General features: G+C 40.7%; 3 protein-coding genes across 6 annotated transcripts; all 3 read right to left on the bottom strand.

The window, feature by feature from the left end:
• Positions 1-853: 853 nt before the first annotated feature.
• On the bottom strand, positions 854-11481 carry mtdha (metadherin a). 3 transcript variants are annotated; one of them, XM_048229567.1, is made up of 12 exons: positions 11128-11481; positions 10363-10461; positions 9800-9887; positions 9426-9587; positions 8559-8606; positions 8240-8410; positions 7977-8054; positions 7805-7882; positions 7243-7367; positions 6933-7040; positions 6522-6609; positions 854-2500 (listed from the first exon to the last, which is right to left on the bottom strand). In XM_048229567.1, the coding sequence occupies exons 1-12, from the start codon at positions 11467-11469 to the stop codon at positions 2469-2471; spliced, it is 1419 nt and encodes a 472-aa protein (XP_048085524.1). In that variant the 5' UTR covers positions 11470-11481; the 3' UTR covers positions 854-2468. The 3 variants fall into 3 exon arrangements, with proteins under 3 accessions (XP_048085524.1, XP_048085522.1, XP_048085523.1); XM_048229565.1 differs by having other exon boundaries at positions 854-2503; positions 6526-6609; XM_048229566.1 differs by having other exon boundaries at positions 854-2503; positions 6526-6609; positions 7243-7361.
• Positions 11482-12617: 1136 nt separating this feature from the next.
• rrm2b (ribonucleotide reductase M2 b) lies at positions 12618-16392 on the bottom strand. The gene is made up of 9 exons (XM_048229608.1): positions 16190-16392; positions 15564-15731; positions 15363-15479; positions 14811-14944; positions 14356-14450; positions 13733-13866; positions 13534-13638; positions 13281-13394; positions 12618-12936 (listed from the first exon to the last, which is right to left on the bottom strand). The coding sequence occupies exons 1-9, from the start codon at positions 16238-16240 to the stop codon at positions 12781-12783; spliced, it is 1074 nt and encodes a 357-aa protein (XP_048085565.1). The 5' UTR covers positions 16241-16392; the 3' UTR covers positions 12618-12780.
• Positions 16393-16701: 309 nt separating this feature from the next.
• Positions 16702-25508, bottom strand: azin1b (antizyme inhibitor 1b). 2 transcript variants are annotated; one of them, XM_048230053.1, is made up of 12 exons: positions 25195-25508; positions 23983-24126; positions 23069-23247; positions 22608-22781; positions 22244-22416; positions 21861-21989; positions 21418-21499; positions 21144-21218; positions 20855-21020; positions 20545-20666; positions 18062-18279; positions 16702-17945 (listed from the first exon to the last, which is right to left on the bottom strand). In XM_048230053.1, the coding sequence occupies exons 3-12, from the start codon at positions 23168-23170 to the stop codon at positions 17882-17884; spliced, it is 1305 nt and encodes a 434-aa protein (XP_048086010.1). In that variant the 5' UTR covers positions 23171-23247; positions 23983-24126; positions 25195-25508; the 3' UTR covers positions 16702-17881. The 2 variants fall into 2 exon arrangements, with proteins under 2 accessions (XP_048086010.1, XP_048086009.1); XM_048230052.1 differs by having other exon boundaries at positions 25312-25508.
• Positions 25509-26022: the final 514 nt, after the last annotated feature.

The raw sequence follows: 26022 nt of genomic DNA, 5'->3' as shown, positions 1-26022 counted from the left end.
TAAATGAGATGAGAAAGGGCTTGGGAGGTCAACTTCATCCCACGTGCCACGAGACCCTGCAGCAATGCTGTCCCAGAAGAGAAGTGAGTGTGTTTGTGTGTGTAGAGGGGGATGCTTATCACCTGATTTCAGCTGGAAAACTCAGCCTATCCCATGTTTACAGCTGCTGACAGTGACACAGATTTCAGGTGCCGCTATTTAAATGTCATCATGTTAATCTGATGCTGGATGCAGAGCGGAGGCTCACGAGAGAAACTGGCAACAAGGGACAACACTAAGACATTACACAGCTTTAAACAAACATGGATCTTTATTCACTGAGCACATGATCTTAGGCAAAGCACTTTACAAATCATGTGGATACAACTTGCATTAAAAGGTGGGATAGTGGATCATAACAAATATATTTGCAAGCTAGAGAAAAATGACCATGATTAAGTACTTACTCTCTACATATAGGCCATTTTTGTTTTCAAATAAATTATTTTAAATCATTGATAGGCTTTAACTAAAAAGATATGCACAGCATGGAATGAGTTATATGACAAAGGACAGGCCGTTGGTTTTTGCCAGTCAATTAAATCAACTCAGCTGATTGTACAAAAATCTTCAGACAGCTCCAAACAATATTCTAATGCGAGACATCCTATCTAACAACACTGAAAGAGATGTTGTGATGAAGTAATAGATAAATAGTGAGGTGGTCTGATTTAAATACTGTATTTTGCAGTGCAAAGGTATCAGATACAGGTATACCTAGGTAATATATAGATATCAGGACATGTCACACTTGTAATAGATATTAGAAGTGCAACCCATTTAAAAATTATTGTTGACAGAAATAACACAGTGGTTTTGTAGATCAAATTTATTTTAACAAATCAACATAGAAATATTGCCGCAACTTCAGTAAACATAGTTGTCTCTAATCCATAAAACCAGCAGGCCTAGGTTAACAGACACATAAGGTGATATCTTGCCTCACCCCTCACAAGCAGGGGTCACCTCTAGCACAGGACCGGAACGCACCTCTGAGATCCACAACTGACCAAGGGGCAGAACATCATCAAGGGATTGCAATCATGACTGCTTAAAAACTTCAACTTCACAAAAGCGGACATGAAAAATCAATCCAATTTGGCTCAAGCTTGATGTCTTAAGCCTCTGTGGACCCTTGGTCATAAAAGAATATTTACAGTGAATGGTAAACAGGCAAATGATATGATGCTGACCATGGTATTTAATGATATATTAGACTGTATATCAAATTCATGCAAGAATAAGTGCTGTTCTGACATAAATCCCACTAAAGACTGGGCAGTGCAGCCATAGCCTGCAAAAGGGACTTCTACAATCTAAAATTTAACTATAAAACTATAGGTTAAGGCAACAGAATTAACCTGATAGAAATGTCAGAGACATGGACTTTAGAGCTGCTCAAGCAATCCTCTAATATTACATCAATACCCCAAATCCAATGCAAAACTTTCACATTTCACAATTAAAAAAATGAAGCCAAATAACTCCAAAGGTGCAGTAGAGCCAGTGACACAGTGCAATCACAGAGAAGAATAGGAGAAAGCCCTTTGGACAGAACATGGAGGTTGCCACATAAAGACAAAAAGAACACATCTAAAGGTAAAGCTAACATAGCACAGAACAGCTCTGAATCAAGGATGGCATTTCCTTACTAAATTTAAACATTTGATAAACTGAATATGCACACATATGTACAATGGAGGCCAGATCTCATATAAGTGCGTTTTCAGACTTTTAAAAACATGGAGGACATAATGTAGTGTGTGTGTGTGTGTGTGCAAAGGGAGCCCTATGACAGGACTCTGTCATAATTGGGATCGTCCCTCTGACATCTCAATGAAACCATACGACTTTGCTGCCCCTGCTGTTCACCCTGCAGTGCGTCTGGCTTCCTCGGTCTCAGTGCCTCTCTAGAGGGGATGTCCTATCGACCACTACACATCTGTAGTACCAACACTACTGCGTGCAAATCACCAGTACAAAAATACCACAGAAAGGTGAGAGAAGAAACATTCAAAGTAAACATGTTCCTTAAAATGTCTTTCGTGTTTCCAGGAAAGTTTCACATTACCTATAAGACACAGCTTTCAGAAGTACTATTCATAGAGATAAAAAATAATGATTTGTATTCTTGTCACCCACAGCAAAAAAGAGGACCATGTTAGCTAGAAACCTTTCCTTTCTGAAGGCTGGCTGGTAGTGCACATGGTTAGGATTCAGCACTCTGGACCGGCATGTTCTGCAGAACCTTGTCTACTGTGCTGATCCAGCTCAGCGTTTGTCATGTTTATTTAGTGTGCTTTTTGGATTTCTGAGCAGCACAGTCAGTGTTTTCTGGCATAAAAATCTGCACTGTGTGATTATTGCACGAGGACACCCATAATGCCCAGCCCTGCAATCATGTCTCTCTTCTGGCCTTCTTCTTCTGCTTAGGAACTTCTGTATTCTGTTCCATTTTTTTCTGTAGGAGAAATAATAAATAAAAACACTTATGGAATTTGAGGGACCACGTACTTTATAGGGCTGTGTATTGGCAAGAATCTGGAGATACAATACATGGGTTACAATTTGATATATTGCAATACTGTGCAAAAGGCGATATATATACAAGTATAACTTTAGAAAAACATGTATTATAAAAAAGACACCATTCAAAAAAGTTTGCTTTAGACAAACAATAGAGCATCACAGACCCGCCCACAGCCGATGCCGGAAGTAAGAATTCAATACAATTTCTCTATTGACAATTGGGGTATAAGCCATAAAAACGTAACTGCACATGGTAGACTTAAAACCAGCTACAGCTGTACTAAGCGATTGTATATGTTCATATACAGTAGACGCCAAAAGTTCATGGGGCACTAACCTTGTTTTAGCTAGGATGCAATTCATGAAAATTGGGCACTTCTGGATAAGTTTTTGATTTTTGGCAGGGTGTTAGGTATAGGCCTAAGGTTTTCAAAAATCCATGGATACAAGTTGGGTGGCCCCCCTAGTGGCAGTTATCCATAAAATCCAAAATGGCCCCCGCCGAAAAGAGAAAAGGTTATATCTCAGCTTCCTTTTGTCTTAAATTGTTGTATAATGTATTTTCTCTACTTTGTTTGATACAAGGAATCAAATTTTGATATGTTCTGCTTATTTTAAGTCCATTTCCATGTAGTATTATAGCCATATTTAGCTCATAAACTGTCAATATCTGAAAAAGTCACATTGAAATACTCAGGTCCCTAGACCCATATTTTTACCTCCAAGGTATGCTTTTCTTTGTTGATTGGACAGGTCACTATCACTATAGTGTCAAAAATCACATGTTGTGGGGGGCGCTGTGGCACAACAGGCTACAACGCTCATACCATATACGGGTCCAAGTGCCCACAGGGACCCAGGTTCAAATCCGACCTGCGGTCATGTCCCGGTCCCACCCCATCTCTCTCCTTCACTTACTTCCTGTCTCACTCTTCACTGTCCTATTCAAATAAAGGCAAAAAGCCCAAAAATATACTTAAAAAAAAAAATCACATGTGACCAAAAGGACCATTGTTGAGGCCTTAAATACTTCAGAACTATGCCACAGTGAAAAGTTATATTAGGCTTTTCACCATGTTAAGGATCAATATTACATTTTAGTCAAATAACACAAAAAAAATACACTGCACTCTTAAACATCATGTATTATTCAAAGATTTTTGGTTTCACTCTTCATCATTACAGCCTCCCTCACACTTGCACAATGTGGTACAGCAAAGTCCAGCTCAGTGGCACTTACAGTTGCCCATACAGGCAACCACACAGCCACAGTTGAGGAGGAGTGAGCATCCCTTGCTGGCATCTTCCAGATCTGTCCAATATGGCACCCAGACTTTGGTTCTGTCATTCCATTCCCAACCCCACTCACTGGGGTCTGGAATCTCTGGAGTTTTGGAGAGGGACTAACCTGACTCCGCCAGATGGATTGCCATTATTTGCTCCGATATCCATCTGGGAACTTTCCGTTGGAGAACGTTTGGAAAAGGGGCTTAAAATACTGGTTAGCTGATTGGATAAAGCATCTGTCTATCACCACCTATGTTGGTCGGTCCAAATCAACCAATCAGATAAACGAAGCGTTCTTCTAATACCATCTTTTAACATACAAGTTAGATAAGTAGCTAACGTTAAAGTTTTTAAACGTACTATTTGTATGTGACATGAACCTCATCAACGACAATTCATGGGTTTCATCAGGTCCCTTTCCACAGGTGTAAAAATCAAGCACCTTGATTATCAATGCAGACTGCATGGTGCTTGATTAATACACCTGTGAAAAGGGACCTGATGAAACCCATGAATCCCCCACCAAGTTTTCATGGTAGGCTACACGTCTGAAGAAAGCATATTCCTACTCGTTAAGTAACTAAGATTCAGTGCTACCAAACACTAACTTGAATTGGCCGTGGAGGATGTCTGTGTCCTTCATTCCTCCCAGCTACATTGCAGAGACTCCTAGCTTCCCCAGGAATACTAAAATATATTCGGATAAAACTTCAGTGATAGCTATGCTCATCCGTGGAAGTCGCCATGTTGTTTAGATTGAACGGTAGCTTCTCGTTGCGTCACACCTAAACCCGCCTCAAAACCAACACTGATTGGACGTTCGTTTGGCGAACTGCTCCAAATTTTCTTTATTGGAGAGATGCCAGACTGATCTGTGAGTGAAAATCTGAAACTTAGGATGACCATAGGATGACAGTCAGGTACGAAGCACTGCACCATGTTGCTAACGTTAACGTTAACCGCTTTCACACACACACACACACACACACGATATAAAATACACGATGATAAATATAAAATTCAATATCAAAACACTATTATTTACAGAATTACTCCTGAAATAACTGCTATTAACTGCACATTCACTATATAAAAATCACTGTTTGGAGGAAAGGGTTTGTGTGCTGTCGCCGGTTGGAAATTGTTCAAATGGCAAAATCGTGCCGTTTCGTCCTTGCTTATATTATTCAGTGAGGCGCGGTTTATGGGATGAGTAGTTCCTTCGCTCGGAAATTAAAATATGTACAGTCTTGTACCTTTGACTTTTTTTGGATTTTCTCTTAGCTGGTTAGCCTAAGACATGCTGTAAAACTCTTTAGATATGGATTTTTCCAAAACGTCAATGGGACAAATGAATGGGAATCTTACTTCCGGCACCAAACCGCATTTCGGCTGTGGGTGGGACTGTGATGCTCTATTGACCGTTCGCAAAACCCAGCCCATCGAACGCAGATGAGCCAATGGCAGTCCAGTAGCTCCGTGCAGGCAGACATACATGGCCCGTCAACTTCACCTTACAGCTCCATATAAATGTATTGGGAGCCTTGATATTTGTCCGGTTTTATGGGATTTTATAGTGATAGGAGTTGAAAAGGACAGTCAAATGACATATGTGGGATTAACACAACACCGATACACAGACAAATGCCTTACAATCTTGATTACGTTTTCTGTAATTATGTTAAATTAGATTAAATTAAATCTCGTCTCAGATCTCCACTATTTTAAAGCAAAGGGTTGATGCTACTCCTTAGCAAACCATAACGAAACAGTGCTCCACTACATCTGTGGATTAAAGCAACACCAAAGAACTTTCCCTCTGTCGCACGCACGCTATTTGTTTATCCAGCACCGGCTCTGCAAATAACGATGTCCACAGACAAGGTAGAATATTTTGCATGACTTATAAAAGTACGATGTATTGCGACATCAGATGCAAGTCAAATTTGTAGTTTCTTTTGTCTCATTGCATCGAACTACAGATCCGCTACCCGATCTGGCAAACTTACATAGTGCGGTTATAGCCGATAGAGGGTCCGCTGGCTTAATGCAGAATTGCCGTTCACCCTGTTACGAAAGTTGATGAACCACTGAAACGATTTTGGAAACATTATTTTAAGGTATAAAAAACTCTTTGGTGTTGCTTTAAGTCACACAGTCAACTCAATGTAAGTAAGATAAATAAGGATGTTAATTGTTTTCAGCATTGCCAGCATTGTATATAAAATGATTGTCACTTGGAGGAGACTTGTAGATAACTAACGTTAGCATAGTTAGCTAACCGCTGCTAATAACGTGCTAGCTTCGTCACGTCAGAGAAGCATGGGGCTGTGCCACTGATCTGGGCTGTGCACAGCAGTGTAACATTTATTCACCATATAATAATAAAGTTGAAGTGGCTCTGATGATTTGTATTCTCTTATCTAACTCTGGAGTAGACCTTTAAACTAATTTCCCCAATAGATGGCGTGTTGCTTTAAATTAAAACCATACCATACCAGTGTACCTCTGTCCAAGCTGATTTGTCGCATGCATATATGTGTCTGTGTGACACATTTACAAGACATACACATTGACAAACATATACACACACACTTGTACGCACTACAAATGTGCCTGTGACTGAATGTAACTGACTGAGGAGCATGTGCATCCTACACACTCACTCTGAACTGCTGGAGGAGGTGTGCTCTGTTTGCCAGGTCCTGGCTCTCCCATAGCTGCGTATGCCTGTGGTTTGGATGAGCCACTCTCCTGTACACAGACAAGACATGGTCATATGCATAACCATCGCAACAACACCACTTTCCTTTTTCTTTTTTAAGAACTACTGATGAAAGACAGCCAGTCTAACAGCCAGTCTAATTTCATGTGTGAATTTACTATGCTACAGGATAAGTGTCTAAATATCACATTCTTACAAACTTGTTTTTTAGTTTTAGTGTTTTGGCACTGTTAAAAAAAAAAAAAAAAGGCAAGACAAATAAACAACAGTTTATCAATATTAGCGTGCACTTCACACACTTGGTTTTAGCTCTGTTCTATCAGTCAAGTAAAGAGGAGCAGCTTCCTCGTACCATCTCTGATCCATCACCCTCATCTTGTTTCTTCTTCTTTTTCTTCTTCTTCTTGGATTTTGCGATTCCTCCATCACCCTTCTCTTTGTCATCATCTGAGTCTATTGACTGGAACAAAGATACAATATACAATATACACATTACTAAACATCTTCAGACCAATATATGAACACTTTACTTTGGCATTGTTTGTTAGAATATTCTGTTAGATCACAACAACATAGAATTACACTATGAAGAGTGCTATGCCACAGATATGTCTTCCAGTTTCAGATGAACAAACGGACAGTGGGATGCAGTTGGCTCTCACCTGCTGGCTGACCGGTGCTGCTGCTGGGGCAGGAATGTCCACTGCCGGCTCCTCATAATTTCCCCACAACTCTGTCGGGGCATTCCAATCAGAGGTGGGGTCCACTGCAGCCAAACCATCTGCCCCAACACACACAAACACAGTTTTAAAATCGCATCTACCCATCTATCCATATTCCCATCTATATAGATTGCTTGACATCTCAGTATTCCTAAAGCTTGGCCGCACCACACTTTGCTGCTGAATTATGGGCATACAATGCAGGAACCCAAGACACCATGGGCCATTCTAAGCATGTGAACTGATTTACAAAGGCTGACAAAAGGAAATTATGTTCATGATGAGCCCCCATGTTCATGTCCCCACTGTAGCACTGTAGGTGCAGCGACTTCAGCTAGGTAGAACTGATTGTTTTAGTTTGTTATTTATTTCAATGATTGAAATGAAACAAATGACGATGAAGTTAGTTAAAACTTTCACTTAATAGTCAACTGACAGGAGAGCAAAAACTTGAATGTGGAAATACTTGAATGTGGAATGTTAGAGAAGTTGTTAGACTCACTGAAGCTGGACCACTCGTCAACACTGGCTAAACTGTCCCACTGGAGGTCTGCTGCTGGCTGGGACATGGGCTCACCACCTACGGCAAATGTGTATTACTCTTCAGGTGTCCCCTTTCACAGCTGTCATCAGAGCAGCGTGATATTTAACTACACATCAAATCAGCGGCTCACCAGAGTTCAGGCCCAACACATAGTTCACAGGGTTGAGTTCACTCTTCATCCGTCCGTCCATGCTGCTCCAAGACCCTCCTGCATACAAGACCATTCCAGTTAGACAGTTTTCACTAGCCCAGCCCAGGCCAGCCCAGTTAGCCCAGCTCCCAGAGCCCAGCCCAGCCCAGGCCAGTCAACCCAGCCCAGCCCAGCCCAGCCCCCAGCCCAGAGACACATCTACCCACAACCAACACTGTCCGAGTGCACTGTAGCATCCGTACCATCCGTCTCCTGGGTCCAAACCAGTGGCTCAGGGTTCCTGTGTCCAGATGGCTTCATCATGGGTGACCACTTCTCACTGTCTGAAGGGCTCACTGCTGATCCCAGTTTCAAAGTGGGGTCAGTCCATCCTCTGCTATTCACCGACGGCACCTCAGTCCAAGTGCCAGGAGCTGTGACAAGTTAACAGAGTTGAGTGATATCTCAAATCACAGAGTTGAATTGGAAATACTAATCAATTGAATTTACCAGGAACCAAGCGGTCTAAGACCACCGTAATCTGTCAAACAAACTCTACATTCACACATGAGTCAACTGTACCTTGGCCCACAGCAGAGTCAGCCTTACCAGCCTTAGCATGTGCTGAATCTACAATGAGAAGAGGAGACTGTGATGAAGCTGTTGGACAGAGAGCCCCAGTATATCTTCTCCCTCATTCCATTGCTTGCCTAAATGCATTCAAGCACAAATAATGGACTTGTTTTGTTTAACAATAACAGTGTTAAGACAGCAAATGGCCCAACATTGCTGTTTTTTTTAATTCATTTGACAAGTCTGTTGGCTGTGAGCTAGCTATCTCAGTTTTACACAAAAACATTGTGTGGCCAGTTTTTACCTGAGAATTTTCAGTGAATTTAAATGTACCTAATTATTTTGGATATTTTTTGAGTGAAGTTTCCCACCCTCATGCCACATTACCACTTACATGCATTCTATGTACACATAATTAAGGTATGGGCACTGATTCCATGGAAGGAAGGAATTCTAGTTGATGATTCACAGGGAACCTTTTTGAGCAATGTTGCTGTAATCACCAGTAATAACCAGTTCAATGTGTTCAGATTGGATGATCATGATAATTTGCCTACTGATGATTAAAGTTCACCAGAAGTAACTTGTGGCCAAATATGGGAATGTGCTAGAACAACAATACTAGGGAACATTGCCCAGTAACATTGCTCAGAAAGTTGCCTTGTGTATCATCATCTTAACACTATAAGTAGACACAATAAACTTACAATGATAGAAAAGGCTTAACCAGAGGGAGCAAAAAAGCAATATTTCACAAATCATGGCTGGAAGGAAGAAAAAAAACCCCCACAAAATCAACACCTCCCGAAACATTAACTAATGCCTGCTGACAGGTAAGGGCACATCCTGCTGTCTGTATTGCCCCCAGTAGCGTACCTCTGTTCTTCCTGGATCCCGAGAAGGCTGTTGGTGCAGCTGTAGCTAGCTCCCCCTGGTGACCACTCCTGTCCCCTCCTCTAGGACTCTCATCGTTTGGGCCTTTGTCTTTCTTGCGCTGCTGTCGCCTCTCCTTGTTGCTGACCTTTGTTTCCCAGTTACCTAAGAGACAAAGCGGTGTTTTTTATTGGGACTTTCCTTTAGAGACCTGAGGTTAACTGATGAGGGGAGGCATCTATCAAGATCTAATCAGATGGGCCTCTCTCTTTATCCACAAGTGAGGACTGTTGCAGACACACTTCCGCTGTTAGATAGTTTATTTGCAGGAAAAGACAAAACGGTGGTTTTAATCCAAAAGTGTGCTGATCTCTTACCTTCATCTGGCTCTTTGCCTTCCGGTGATGGCAGAGGGGCCTGGGTTGGTTTAACCTCAAGTTTAGCCTTCTTTTTGTTTTTCTTCACCTAAATGCCATGGGGAGACATGACGCCATGAACACACACACACAGGCAGGCAGGCAGGCAGAGGCAGAGACAGACACACACACACACACACACATTTACCTTCACATTCATTTGCACAAGAACCAGTCAAGAGTGTAACTTGGAACTCTACTGGATGTTCAAATTCAGCTACATGATCTGACATAGCTAAAAGTAAAAGGACTTCCGATCTACTTTTGGAAGTTCTCCACTGAGATGCTTCATCAGCATATTCAGATGACAACCTGACACTGCCACCTGGCTCTCCCTTATCACTGTCCTTTCACTTAGCCAACCATCTCACTGTCCAGTCATATTCCACCCACATGCAGGGCTTACAGAAAATGCAGTGTAGATTCACAAAGTTGGAGTAAATTAGACCAAGTTTAGTCTCATAACATAGTCATCATTTTGTTAGAGCTTTAATTTTTTTTATCGCCTGTAGAAAGTGACTTACCTTGTCAAATTTACTCTCAGTTTGCGGCTTGGGGATGTCTTCAGCGGCTTTGACTTCCTCGGGTGGTTCTGATGCAGTCCGACCGTTTGGCTGAGGTTTCTTATATTGAAAAAAAAAAAAAGATTAAAGGCCAATGAAGTATAATCTATCTAAGGTGCACTCTGTGGTATCAGCTTATAGGAATTGCTCTGCATCAGGTTAAAAGACGAACTTGAATGTCAACATTTCAAATAGAATATATATTTATTTATTTCTCTATAAGAACTTCAACCTTCTGTCAGACAGCTGGGCTGACAAACCTGTGTCCTTTACGAACCTCGGCCAGTAAGACAGCAAATGTTATGGTCATGATTGCTGTCTCCAGAGAGGGTTACGATTTTTTTTAACAAATAGTTAACGTTGTGTAACGTAATGCCAACTTAGTTAGACAAGCTAGCTTAGTCATGTAATTGAAAAGACGTGAAGCATTTTCTATGCAGTTAGCTGAAGAAGTTTGAAAGTAACGTTACTCTGGACAACACAGCAATTGCTAACTTAGTTAGCTTGCTAAGTAAACACCAAACACGAACAAGCACCTCTATGCTAACCAGCTGTTAGCCATATGCTAACAATGACTAACTGTCAAACTAGCGGTTCATTCGAATAACGTTAGAAGCTACTGGCGAGCGATTTGGTCTTGACAGGCAGCTATGCTAACGTTACTGATGTTTATTACTAAAACATGAAAATCTGTCTAGCCATGAACGTCTATAATTAAATAGATACCTTGTCGATTGATTTCTTCTTGTTCTTCTTTTTGGGTTCCTCGGTTTTGATAATCTTGGTCACTGAGGCCTCCACAACATCACTAACGTTACTCTCACTCACGATAGGTCTCCGCTTTCTTCCAACGCTGCAGGCCGCTACCCACGTAAGCACAGCCACCACAAACAGACCGATAAATACAGTCGAGAGAATGATCCATGATGGGCAAAGCTCTGGCTTTACGTCTATTTCTACTCCAAGCTCGGTTTTTAGGAACTTCACTCCCAAGGACAGGACTTCACGTACACGGCTCGAAATTAGTTCAGCTTGCTGCACCGCCAGGCCTTGCCAGTCCGTTGCCATCTTTCCAACAGCCAGACACGGGAAAACAGCATTCAGCAGGACAACAACTGAGTGCGAGGGGGGCGGGGTTTCATCTGACAGTTACATCAAAACAATGGTAGCTGTCCAAAATTAATATTTTGAATGGGGAATTTTTTCAAGCATGTGCTTTAAATTGAATTTAATCTCAAACAAAAGAGCTGCATTCCTTAGGCCTAGATACTCTCCAAGTAATATGATGTTAGGCTATACTGGACTACAGTAGCCTAATACAGAACAATACAATGTGTGCATCCACCCATTAACAATTCACAATTTTCCCATGATGTTTGTTTTCCATGAATTAATATATTCTAGGCCAGGGTCATAATTGACACAATTTTGGAAATTTATGTTGAAGAGCAAAGTGCTTTAATTAAGACGTGTGTGTTGGCCTACCTATATGTTTCAGCTATTATCATATTTCACAATACATTTACAGGAATATCTTTAGTTTAAAGTTATTCATCCTATATTAATATAAAACTGCCATAGATTGTTAACTAATTCACAACTTCAGTGGTTCTGCCCGGATAACCTTTGATCACTCAAGCTTATACTATGACTTGGGTGACTAACTGCAGAGAATACAATATAATAGACTACCCCTCACAAGAGAAAGAGCACCTCTAAAATCTTTAGATTCATAAGCAACTTGGTGCAGAATAGTCAAGATACACTTTCCACATGCAGTGATGTGTCTCCGGTATGTGTCCTGAAGGTGGATGACAAGACAGATCTGTTGTTTGATAATGTACTCAACTAGATTTGGTCTAAAACTGTAGAGCTACGGTTTTATTTCAATATTTAGCAGAACAAAAAGGCAAGCTGACACCTTGTGTGCTAACTGAAATAGGTTGCATTCACACAGGACACCTAAACATTAGGCTAAATAAACACTCACTAATAAACAGTCTTTGAAGTCTGTCTGAATGAAGTATAACTGGCTGCGAGGATTACTGATTTTATGTATGCCTGCCATATATGCTTCACACTGTTAAACTACATTTGGGAAATGTGATGGTTTATAGATGTTAAAAGTGTTCACAGTTAGTGCCAACATGAAAAACCAGAGAAGTAAAACTTTTTTAAGACAAGTTTAATACAAAACACACACACACACACACACACACACACACACACACACACACACACACACACACGCACGCGCACACACTATTTATGGCAAACCATTCTTTGACCTCTTAGTATTTGATAGCTTTTTCCTTTTTTGATGTTCCATCATTTTAAATAAAAACAAAATAAATAGCTCTGTAGCAAATACTGGCAGCATTAAAAATCAGCATCCAGGGTGAACTCACAGTCCATCACACTATTTGACATCACACCAAATCTTTGGTATTCAGCGACCCGCTTCTCAAAGAAGTTAGTCTTCCCCTCCAATGAGATTGACTCCATGAAGTCAAAAGGGTTTTCTGACTGATATACCTTTAAAAATATTTTTTAGGAGAAAACACACATTAACCAAAGGCAAAATCAAAACGTTATGGTTTTTTCTCTCCCTTTATAGTGCTTCTAGATGTGCATGATTTGCAGTACATTACTTCTTAGCTCTATTTAAGACATTCCAACATGTTTTTTTTAATACTTCCAGTCATTCTTGTGCATCACTTGTTAGTTTGCAAAAACATACTAATTAATGACCAGAAGTGAGAGTGAGACCCATGACTAATGAGACCCATGAGGCAGAGGGAATACAAATGAAATGCAAAATGCTTAAGATTCATGAAATATAGCAAAAACCGTATGCTGTATGTATCCTGTATACTCACTTTATGCACTCCCAGGTCTACAAGCAGCCGGTCAGCCACAAACTCAATATATTGCTTCATCAGATTACAGTTCATCCCAATGAGATCCACAGGTAAAGCCTCTGTCAAGAACTCCTACAAAGATATGAAGTATACTTTGTTACATGCAAAATAACTCGTTATTCATTTCCATTTCTTCTAAGGCTTAGTTTTATTTAGTTCCACAACTCTTTTGAAAGGTACAAACATGCACATTTGTGCACACCTCACATACCTGCTCTATGGTGACAGCTTTGGTAATGATGTCTTTCACCCTGTCCTCCGAAGGTTTCTTCACCAGGTAGGTGTAGAGCAGGCAGGCAAAATTGCAGTGCAGACCCTAGGAAATAACAGTGTGTTACAAATCAGTGACAGCTTTCCTGTTATCAATAACAAGATTCTTAATGCAAATTTTCTCAGAGTGCCATCCTTACTTCATCTCTACTAATGAGTTCGTTGGAATAGGTGAGTCCAGGCAGCAGACCTCTCTTCTTCAGCCAGTAGATGGCGGCAAAGGACCCAGAGAAAAAGATGCCCTCCACTGCTGCAAATGCCACAAGTCTCTCCCCTGCCAACAACAAAAAACCTTTACGTGATGACCCCCATAAAAGGCTTTAGTTATCTGTCAGAAAGATGATGGAGAAATGGTGGTCACCTCATGAGGTCAGTATAATTCATTTTAATATGTTAAGGAAACTTTCAATTTATTACTTCAACCATACGTTCCAGAGCCTATACAATTAGCCTACTTTGCACACTCAGAGGGGAGGTAAAGTTTTAGATATTTAAAGAAAATACCAGAATTTTTAAAACAAAGTTTTACAGTTTTGTTGTAACCCTCCATGAAGTCAGCTTTAACCTATAGGGTTAAACCCAGACCTTAGATAATAAATCGGCACACTTGAGATTAATTTGTACCTATTGATAAATCCAGATGGTGAACACAGTGCTAAGGAACATGTGTTTTGTCAAGGGCTTCAATTTAAATCATGAGTAAACATATAACGATTACATTACATCAGACTTAAGAGCATTTATTGTGTACTTTGCTACACACCAAAGGTTGATCTTATATCTGAAATCCACTGCAAAGCCCAATCTGCTTTCCTTCTCACACAAGGCATAGTCTGGACAGCGTTGAATAAGTGGTCCCTGCAACAGGAGAGAAGTGGATAGAGAGAATGAACTTCGAGGCCTTTCTAGCAGATAATGTGATAGGCCTATCATTTCAAACGTCAGGCTTTCCTCTGTGGTTTTCAACGCTAACTGAAACACATTACACCTGACACCTGTCAGCAAGACAATAACTTTATAAGAATGCAATGTTGAGTTACCGTATTTAGTGAGATTCAGTTGACATGATTTAGACTTACTGTTTCCCAACAAACATTAAGGCTGGTGTTACTAGTCATGTCAGACTATTTGTTATACCAATTGCCTACCTTATCGCCCATTATATTCATGCCATTTTTAGGTTTAAGAACTCAGATTGAGAGCTTTGTGTTGTCTTACCTCTCTTTCAGGTCCCTGATGTATGTGTTGATGAGCAAGCTATACATCTCAGAGTGGACATTCTCAATAAAGATCTGGAACCCGTAGAAAGAGCAGACCTCAGGGATCTGCACTTCTTGACTGAACCTCTGTACCTGTCAGACAGATGGAAAAGACATGATTATCAGTCTTGTCTACTACATACAACTACATGTACTACTACTGTAGCAAAGTATTTATGAGTATTTAAAGACACCCTCCTGTTTGTAGGACAGTGGAGAGGGAGGAAGTGGTAGAATATTTGTTTCTACAGCATCATGTTACCCAGTAATGTTAGGATTGCAAAAGCGAGAGAAGGGACCTTTTAATGAGACGAGACCTGTCATGAACCTGGTCAAAATGTCAGATATAAAATGTTAAACCACCGGAAAGGTTTGTATGGAATGAGAGGTGTGTTTGTTTATTATGCCAACTGACAATTGCAGATATGCTGTGAATGAAACCTGACAGCAGCAAACACAACCTCCCATTGTACAGAAACTAGAGAAATCCAGAAAAAAGTAAGGGGCTCACAAGATTCTCATTGACTATGCCGTCGCTTGCAGCAAAGAAAGCCAACACATGAGATATGAAGTGTTTCTCATCTGGCTTCAGATTGTCCCAGTGTGCCAGATCTTTGGATAAATCTACCTGCAAAAACACATGACATCACATTAGCACAGGCTAGCTACACCACTTTTGAGTTGACCACTGGGTGTCAGGCTGAAATCTTACTTCCTCCACTGTCCAGAATGATGCCTGAGCCTGCTTGTACATCTTCCAGACGTCGGGATACTGGATAGGAAAAATGACAAATCGTCTTGGATTTTCTTTCAGTAATGGTTCATCTTCGGTGTCTGTGATTTGAGGTATTTTATTCATGTCCTTGACAGTGTTTCCGTTCTGTTTTTAAAAAGAGAACATTCATTACATCCAGCGGCGAGCCGAAATCATAAGCTCAATAATTGCATAAAGATCAATAATTGCAAAATACAAATGTTAACTGTATTAAGTAAGCTAGGTAGGCTACTAGCAAACTCGGAAGAATGCACAATTCGTATCTGGATGTTACATTATGCAAAGGTCGTCATTCGATCTGTCGTTATAGATAATAGTGACTTAATTCGGCGATGTTTTTTGGGTTAACACATTAGGCCTACTCTTGAAAAACACAATATTAATCATGGAGGTTAATTAGTGATCAACATTTTACTAGGCTACATTCGTTTCTTTGTTACCTTGCTGTTTTTGGATTACACAAACTCGAAGTCGGCTCACTCACTGACAACATAAGATACAGGGAAATGCCGCACGCAGCCTTCATTTAGGGCTAGGCCTACTATGAAAACACCAAACATTACCTTATATTGTTGAATATCCGTCTGGTTGTTCATAATATGTGTGTATTCCATACTGCTGCTTCCTTTCTGACACTTCGTTCAGTCGCGGTCAGCCATGATTACACAAAATTATGAAACGAAGAGCGCCCTCCATCGGTACAAGTACGCGATGCAAATCGGGAGGAACAGTCGGAGCTTCTGCGTACTGCGTTTGATGCAGTAGGCTAGCCTACTGAAAGTTCTAGGCTACTTCTCGTGATGGGCAAAATACAGTGAGCGAAGCTACAAGCGACACCGAGGTACTGTCCAAGTATACGAAAAACACAACAAAAACAATTGATAAAGCAGCCAGGCAGCTACAGCGCTACACTCTGGGGGCGCATGTCCAGAGTGTAGCACTGTAGCTGCCTGGAAACTCTAAAACTGTTCGAGCAAAATAAAAGAAACCGATTGTTTTGCCCCCCCCCCTAGCAAGCAAGTCATTGCATATAGCCTACCTCAGCAGATATTAAAAAACACATAACAGCAAATTGTTCACTCATGGAGATGTATTAAATTAATCACTTTCATTACATTAACAAGCACAATTTTACAGTTAAGAACAGGCAATGGTCCATTGGTGCCAAAAAATCATTTACATTATTACCTTTTCAACCAAAGGGTGGAATAAAATATAGAGTGGAGTGGACGGACAGTTATGTTGACTAGGCATTAAACTGCACAGGACTCTTAACAGAGATGCAAAACCTAACATTGAGAAATGCTTGTTGTTGCTGTTAAAAATGTTAATAGGTGGAAGTACCTTAAATCTGGTTAGACAAAGACGTAAGTATTTTATGACAATATTTCAACAGTTACAATCTTAAGCCTCCACCCAATGGACCAGCCAGATGTTTGCATTGTACCAGTAGAAACATCTACTGAGAGTAGTCATGTAGCGAGAGCCTTTCTGAGGTCACCATGGCAATCACAGCACACTAAACCAAGGAGCGCTACTGAACGCATCACTACCTTGGGAAATACTGGTGATGGAGACACTGTATGTGTTTAGAACGTATTTGAGAATCAATTTGGCAGTTTGAGCCTCGATCCACACCCTTCCCCTCTCCATTATTATACAAACCCAGGGAAATGTGATCGTCCATTGATGGATAAGGTAATAAAATTATGGTTCATGGTTATCTCTCTGACACACATGATCACAGCACATAGTTGTTAATTCATGATTCTAATTCTCTTGAAATCAAATGAGATTCTTAATACAGATAAAACTGCCTTGTGTTGAACAGACAACTGATTTACAAGACTGCCAACAGGTAATCAATATATATATTCATAATAATAATAATAATAATAATAAAATTAAATTACTCAAACATTTATGTAAACTGTATTCGATTAGGAAAAAACCCAGGAGTGGGCATTCCATCTCCACAGTCGTCCATTTTGTTGCATATGTAGTTATAGAATGTTGGGGTTTTCCAGGAGGCCTTCCTTTTTTGCAGATGCAAAAAGTCAGAACATCTTTTGAACATTGAGAATTGAGGTATGCACACCAAATCATTTCTGTTCCCAGCGACACCACTTTGTTTTAGCTTCACCCACAGCTGGAATGTTGAAAGACCAATCATTTGGTCGCTCATGGGTGGGAGGACCTTACAAATGTCACATTTAAATTAAGCTGGCTTTGCCTTGGCAGTGTTACATGCCGTGTTAGACAAATGAGAAATTCTTCATGGTGGAGTCCAGACAGATGCCGGCTTCCTGCATGTCGTACCTGTCAATGCAGAAAAAGTAATGTCCGATTAGCAATAGCGATACATACAACTACTATATACACTGTAAGCACTCATCAAGCAGTTTGTTGGCTACTACACCCAAACACACACGTACCAGTCTGCTGTAGCAATAGTGTAGTATACTGGTGGCTTGTCTGTGTCGCTGAGTGTAGTGGGCTCCCCGTAGCTGAGCGACCCCATGTTGCTGAATATGAGCCAGTCCCCAGCCTGCAGCTCAGGCAGCAGGCAGCGCTCCACCACCTGCTCCAGCTCGTCACATGACGGCCCCCACAGGCTGCTACAGAAGAGCAGCTCCTCCGGGGCCATGGATGTCTACACCGCAATACACACAGCAATGTCAGTCCACATAGGAACAAGTGTGCTAACTGAAATAATGTTCACTGACTACATGGATCATGAATAACATGCAATGTCAAAACAAAGTGATTCAGTGATACAGTAGCTTCTCTCCTAAGCCAGGGCATTTTTGAAGAAGGCCTTAAGGACACTTAACATAGCCTAGTAGCGGTGGCCTATTTGTTGGAACAAATCAGCTAACTAGATGTACCGCATAGCGGAACAAAATATGACCGCCGCTCAGTCCTGTACATCCTCTCTGCGAAAATAAATCACGCTTGCCATTTTGTCTCCATCTCCTATAGAACCTGACCAATATGGGATTTTGAAGGCCGATACTGATTTCGATACTTGAGCTTTTCAAAGACCGATAACCGATATATTAGCCGATAGTCATTTTTAACAGTTCCTTAACAAGGTTCTGATCAAGGTTGGGCATTATGTTTTTGAATAGGCCTAACTATCTAGTTTCCTAATGAAAGGCTCTTCATATACAGTAATTTATTGTCAGGTTTTTGTTCTGTGATAACCACATTACCACAATCTACAGCATGCATTAGGATGCATCGTAGAAAGGTATCTATGCCCTGCTATATATCTTCCATCAGCAAATCATCGCATTAGCGAACGTCAGCGTTGTGGCTAACTAACTTAGCTCTGGTCAGTTTGGTCAGAAAAGAATGGGATGACAGTCGAAAGAGACAATTACAGTGCTGTTATCAATTTGCTCGGTATAACTGCGTTTAAGTTTCAAAAACGTTGACAATCCCTATATTACAGCTATGCTAGCGGCGGTCATAATAAATACACTTGCTTGAGACAGACACTTTTTCAGGCCAACATCAAATAAAATAGGGTAGACTAGGTTTGCATTTTAAAGTTTATTTTAAATGTTTTAACCTGCAACCAGGCTACATGCAGACTGTGCTAGTTAGTTTGTTTAATCAACCAATTAATGTTGTGAGAACAGTGTTCATTTTACATGTTAAACTGTGCCCTGTTAAGTTTCTTAACAGTTTCTTAAAGACTAAGTCATTGCTTTTGTCTTGGAATGACATGTCAGTTTAGGAGCAATTCATCTTTTATTCACATTAGAACTGATTAAGTTCTCTGTAAAAGTTGTCTGAATACAACTTTTTTTGACATTACTGTAAATGTAAGACTTCTTTTTTTAAATACTTTTTTTTTTTAAAGGGGGCTATATTGGGCTAACTAGCCTATAATATTATTATAATATTTATACATTATTATTATTTTTTTTTCATATTCTAATATAAACTACTGATATAAAAAGAAAAAATAAATTCTGATATTTCTGATCATTCATGACAGGCTGACAGCGCACATTTTGCCGATATTGTAGCCTAGGTGCTGTTACTATTAAGCTACATTAGGCTCCAGCTCTTTCTACCGGTCTCTTGCTGCTTCAGCATTGGCTGAAGCCTGGAAATAGTGTAAACAAAGTAACACAATTGGCTACCTCATCATAGTCTACTGGTTGGACTGTTCAGTATCCACACAAGTTTTTCACAAGTTACAAAGTGATCCCTTTTCTCCTTGGGACAGGCCTTTTTGAGTCTGGGAAAATACTTTTTCCATTTACATTGGGATTAAGATGATAAGAATTTAGCAGTCAACTTGAATGCAACAGTTTTGAACAAATTTGCACAGCGTGCTGATAATGCTAACTGGATTTATTAGCAATTTAGTGACTACAATTCTTGCTTGCAGGATGAATGTGACAGTCCAAAACAGAGAGCACGTGCAAGTGTAACTAAGCTACATGAAACATAAGTCATGGGACTAAATCTACAGAAAGCAGAAGTAGATAGGAGAACCCGTTTTCACTGGTTTCAGATAAATATATAATAAAGACAGGGTTCCCACTCTAAGTCAAATGTAAAACGTCATGACTTTTTCCTAACAAAAAACCTGAATTTCCATGACTTACTATATAATGAATAGTACAATATACCGGCCAATGATTTCAAAGCACCTGCGTAGCGTTCAAGGATCTTTTACTTTTTTAGAGCGGGAGATAAATAAATAGGCATTGAATAGTTGGGCTACTCAAGCAAGCAGTAAAGCTAATAACCATAGAAATTCCCGTGGGAACCCTGTAAAGATGATCTAGAGATGTAATTCTTTGTGCATCACCTTCAGCTGTATTCACTGAGGCAACATACCATGACTGCTTTAAGTGAATTCTGAACGTCTTGGAATTTGACAAGCGGCTCTCACCTTATGCACTGATGGGTGTGGAACAGGGCCTCCCAGTAATTTTCCCACGAACGATCCATAAACGCCCTCGCTCATGTAATACAGGAATTCCGGCTCATCGTTGGGGGTCAATTTGTCTTTGTCTGCAAAAAAAGAATCATAACATTGTTTTTTTATGGGGAAAATGTGAAAGGGAATGGCAAAGGCAACAAAAGGGTTCTGGTTCTACACACATTAGGTATAATTGTCCACTTCCATTCCACTTTTAGTGTGAATCCCAACCTCAATCCCTAAAAATGACAGTTTTGATAAGACAGTGGGCAGTATTTACCCCCAAACTGGTTTTGCTGGTCTCTCGCCACCACTTGTTTGCCAATGACATTGACAGCCAGGGTGAAAGTGGAGGACACATAGAAGCTTCCAGGTTCTGCAATGACACACACTCCAGACATGGGTGGGAAATATGCCTCCAGCAGGGGTTTCATAGCAGCATGGACCTGGATTTGAGAATATAAAGAGTAAGATCTGTGAAAGAACTGTTAACACCTCTGGGTACTCTTCCATGGCAAAGCCTGGAAAAAGAATATTGTGCTAAAGCTCTTGAATAATGTATTAAGTACCTGTTTCAGCTGGGTTTCAGAAACACTGAAGCCACCACCTACATCCAGAATGTTCATGTCGAAGCCAAGCTCTTCCTGAAATAAAATAAAATAAAATAAAAGTTTAAGGTCCAACTTCCAGGAGAGAATCTCTGGAACATTCAGCATGGAAATTCTGTTACATTCTGTTACAGAGCATGGTGAATTTCAATTACAGTTCTACAGTTCTAAACACCCATTAGCACAAGATGCTTTAAGAAGATTCACTCCGGGTTCCTTGAGTATGTACACTCACCCCCATGTCAAACACGCAACGGGCATCTGACAGGGCATGGGTGTAGTCCTGTTGATCCTGGCAAGAAGCTGGTACCTGAAATCTGCAAGAACAGAAACAAAGACACTTGTTTATTCATCAGTTTTTACAGCTTGAAATAGAAGCAAAGATATAAGAGTCTTCATCTCAAAATGTTGTGGGAGTAAGCGAGTTTAAATGCCCTGATCGTCAATCCTCTATAACATAATCAGTCAGAGTAGTTTGGTTCACTCAAAAAAGGGAGGCAACACTCTAATGTGATTTTTTTTTATACCATGTTCCAAATGGTCTCAAATGCATACCATATTTATTTCTCAGTAAAGTTCAAATGCCATATACCCACTGTGTCTTTCTTATCAAACAACATAACAACATTTTGAAGTGCTCAAGCTGCTGAAGAGAGGGAGTCCATGGATGTGACTTACGTGACTCCGACCACCTGCACGCCTAGCTCTTTGGCCATTTCCAACAGGTGCCTACAGCTCTTCAAGGAGCAGCCAAAAGACATGCTGGCCTCTTCAGTGTGGGGCTTCGTGGAGACCTGCAGTAGCAGCCTGAAAACAAACGACAAACCCTGTTATAGAGCAATAACAACCAATTACAGCAAACTCCTCATTTAACTTCCATGTTCAATTTTGAAATTATGTCTGGCAAACATACTTTCTGCAAGAAATACTGGAAGGTGCTTCACAGAAATACTGAAGATATGATTTGCTTTCAATTAAGAGCTTAAAGTTCATGTCAAGAGACAAAACAAAGGACTGTTCAACATTTGTAAACATCCAGAAGGAACCAGTCAGATACATACTTGGCATTGGGGTGAGAGCGGGCAATCTTGCACAATTCAGTCTCGTTGTCACACACCAGGTAATTGATTCCATTCTTGGCGGCGTATTTGAGGTGAGCGAGTTGTTTGCATGCACCGGACAGGATGATGTTCTCAGGGGCGACCTCATGGTTCAACACTAGTGCGGCCTCAGCCTGAGGGGAGAGCAACAGCACAAAAAAAGTCTCAGTCTATTGCATGCACACCCTGTCTGATTCCCTACAGGGCCAACAAAAAGCTAAAGGCCGAGAGTAATACCAAAAGCACACACTCTACCAACACTGACAAAATTTTCAATGCATTCTGGTTTGGTCTTCTAAGAAAATGCTAGACTAGGCAGACTCACCTTATTTGTGCATATGAAGCCGACTCCAAGCGCAGCCAAGACCTCAATAACAGCGGGGCTGCTGTTGCATCGGACTGGGTAGAAGGGCCGAACCTGGGGCATGGTGTTCTGCCACAGGACGTGCCGTCGCATCAGGGCCCCAAGGTCGGCCACAACAAATGCATTCTTTTCAGCCTGCAGGTCACACAAAAAACATGCAAGGAAGAAGAATTAGTTTTGTCTGTGGTCTCTTACAAATTATTTTCACATGAAGCTGATACAATGCATTTCATGTATAGCACTGAAAACTGGACATCACTTTGGCACTGGATGTTCTGCCAACTCGGAGAGGAATTCCACAATTTAGTGGAATGTGGCTTGCACCCAGTAAGATAACATGATAAACAATGTCACAGCAGTCCAGAGAGGTCTGATGGATTAGTTCTACTAAATGCTTGTGCATGCATGTGACGTTCTCTCACCAAAGCTTGCTCATAAATGTGGTTGTCGATGACATCCTCAAGGGTCGTTCCTTCTGCCAATAGTTCAATGGTGTAGTTCGGTTCATCTGTAAATCCTTTCATCTCAACCGTATTCCGCAAATCCAACAATCATAAAGAGAGTTTACCGAGCCTGCTGGGTCCTACAAATATGCAACAAACTGTACCAAAGGAAGGAGGGGAAATACAACAACAAACAATATTAGAAATAAGATCTCACCAAACTCACTTTACATGGCTTAGTATTACATGATGATTGATTAACAGATAATCCATTACAAATTATTCTCTTGGGCAACTGAATCATATTTCACACTGTTACTCTTTCAAAAAGTTGCATTTAAGACTAAGACATGGCATCTCTCGGCAAAACTTACAAAGACAGAGTAGCAACTAAATTGCCTGAAGTTACAGACTTGGACTGACATCACATGACATGATCACTATGATGACAACCCTTGCCTCTCTAAGGCCCCTATGAAAACATGGGCTTTGGGGGCACCATTTATGGGTGGGCCTGTTTATTTTGCCCCATTAGAACTAATCCCACTGGCAGCAGCTCACAATGGAGTGTTTGATGGAATTAACTTGCATTATGCTCTTATATACCCCAGGCAGCGCGTCAGTTTATGCTACCATTATGCTCTTATATACCCCAGGCAGCGCGTCAGTTTATGCTACATACTTGCCTTACCAGTCCATTGCGAGAGTAAAAAAAGCTCCAAGCGTGGGGGGTGGGGGTGTCTTAATTAAAATTACATAATCTATTTTTTTCTGCAAATTCCCTCACTAGTTTCCAGTGGTCAAATAATGAATATATGTACACCACAGTGATCTATAGACACATGGAAAATTACTATCCTTGCCATATGACAAGAGTATAAAAAACTACATACATGGACAAGTTGGGAGATGGCCCTCTCCCGCTATCAGCTAGGATCCCAAGGTGGCTCGGCGTTGAAATCAAACTGCTCGCGGTAGAGGACTTCCCCTAGGCCTTCTGGGTAGCGCTTATACACTTGTACAGAGAGAATGGAGCCCTGTTGGAAGCCAAACATAAACAACTTCAGCACTTTAAGTCAAGCAATGTGCAAACCAAGAAGCAGCTTGTAGTCCCTTTATCTACACTGACGGCATGAACAACAATCTAGATTTGTATACAAACTTGTTCTTGTCAAGTCTGAAATACTGAGATGACCAGTAGATAAAATGAACACCAACTGGCACATTACTACAGTATATATATATATATATATATACACACTGTGTTCCCATTAAGAACCAGGACACAGTCTGATCTAAATGTACTGCGCCACAAATCAATAAGTTAAGTAACTTTGCGAGCTGTGGTTTAAAAATTAATGGTCTGGGATGGTGCTGGTCATTCAGTGTCAGAGACTGAGGCAAACATTTAGAAAAGTAAATCAAGGGAATGTAAGCTAATACAACACAAGGGCAGACAGGCTAACCAACAATCACACATTTAAAGAAGCCTACTAACGTTACAATAAATTAAGAACACGAAACGTTACTAAATAGAGGACCCACACGTTTTCAAAATGGATTTCTGTGCAAATGTTGATGTCATATCACAATTAGACAAATGCAAGTTCATGACAGCATTTCGGCGGTAGAAGAAATATCTTCATGGAACATTACAACTCCAGATAGCTAATGTCAGATAGCCACCATCCAGTAGTTAGAATGAATAGGCGACTGTTATGAACATAACGTCAACATACTGACTAAGTATTGTTTAATCCGAATACCAAAACAACTAGCTGCATTTCCATTTCCATGAACTCAAAGCAAGTAACCCGGATTTGCCACACCGAATCAATCAAACAGAAATGTGTTGGCAACGATTCGGAGAGGCCATTCATAGGCTAGCAGCTAGTCTAAGCTACTGTTGCTAACTAATGTTAGCGATCGCTAACAGCTTGATCACTATGAAATCATCACGACTGTATGAAACAAACGACTAAAGCTAAAAAAGTACTGATCATGGTGAAATAACAACACAACAGTCTAATCTCAATGCATAGCTGAAATGTAATATAACAGATGGTACACAAAACATAACCAGTCTTAGCACCCCTTAGGCTTACCATCACTACCTTACGCTAGTTCATGTAATTCTGTCCGCCATGTTGTAAGAACGTTCCCTCCAGCAACCTTCGCTTACATGGACGAAACGCAAGATGAGATCCTTAGACGATACTTACGTGAGATAACGGCCAAAATGTTTTGGAAAATCGTCTTCTCTTTTTCGGCGGAATTTTTAAAGAGTAGTGGGGCCACCGGTATAAGAAAGAAAATGAGCCGTTAGTGCCATAAGGCTTGGTGCCAAGAACGCAGGAGTCGTACGAACGTGCTGTCACTAGCTGAGTCGAGAGAAGAATGAGTTCACGTTGTGTAAAAGAGGCGTAACCTTCCAGTAAAGCCTCAATCCCTCCACCAGTGGCTGCAACAGGATGAATGCTTACCAAATATGTATTTCCGTTTTTTTTTTTTTTACCAAACTGCCCCGGCCGTGTGATTGTGGGTGAAACGTTTAACCCTTGTAAGGTGTTCGTGTCTGTGCATGGGACCCGTTATAATGTTTGCTAAAAGAAAAATGATGGTAGCCTATATGACTCAAACTCATTGGCTTTAGCTCATTTTCGGTGAAGAACATAAAAGATAACTTATTTTCAATGCGCACGGTAGACGGTAGGCTACACACACCCACATAACTATTACCTATAATTGAGTGTAGGCCTAATAATTGTAGGTGTACCTTAACTGTGCCATCCTCCATAACTGGACCTGCTGTGTGTGTGTGTGTGTGTGAGTGTGTGTGTTTGTGTCTGAGCGTCTCTGTCTGTGTCTGTGAGTCAATAGTCTGAGTGCTGAGTGTCAGAGTGTAGCCTAGGTGTCTGTGTGCGGGAATTGTC

Source organism: Alosa alosa, chromosome 20 (genome assembly GCF_017589495.1).
Source record: "Alosa alosa isolate M-15738 ecotype Scorff River chromosome 20, AALO_Geno_1.1, whole genome shotgun sequence".
NCBI classification, from domain to species: domain Eukaryota; kingdom Metazoa; phylum Chordata; class Actinopteri; order Clupeiformes; family Clupeidae; genus Alosa; species Alosa alosa.
This window is presented reverse-complemented; position numbering and strand designations above follow the sequence as displayed.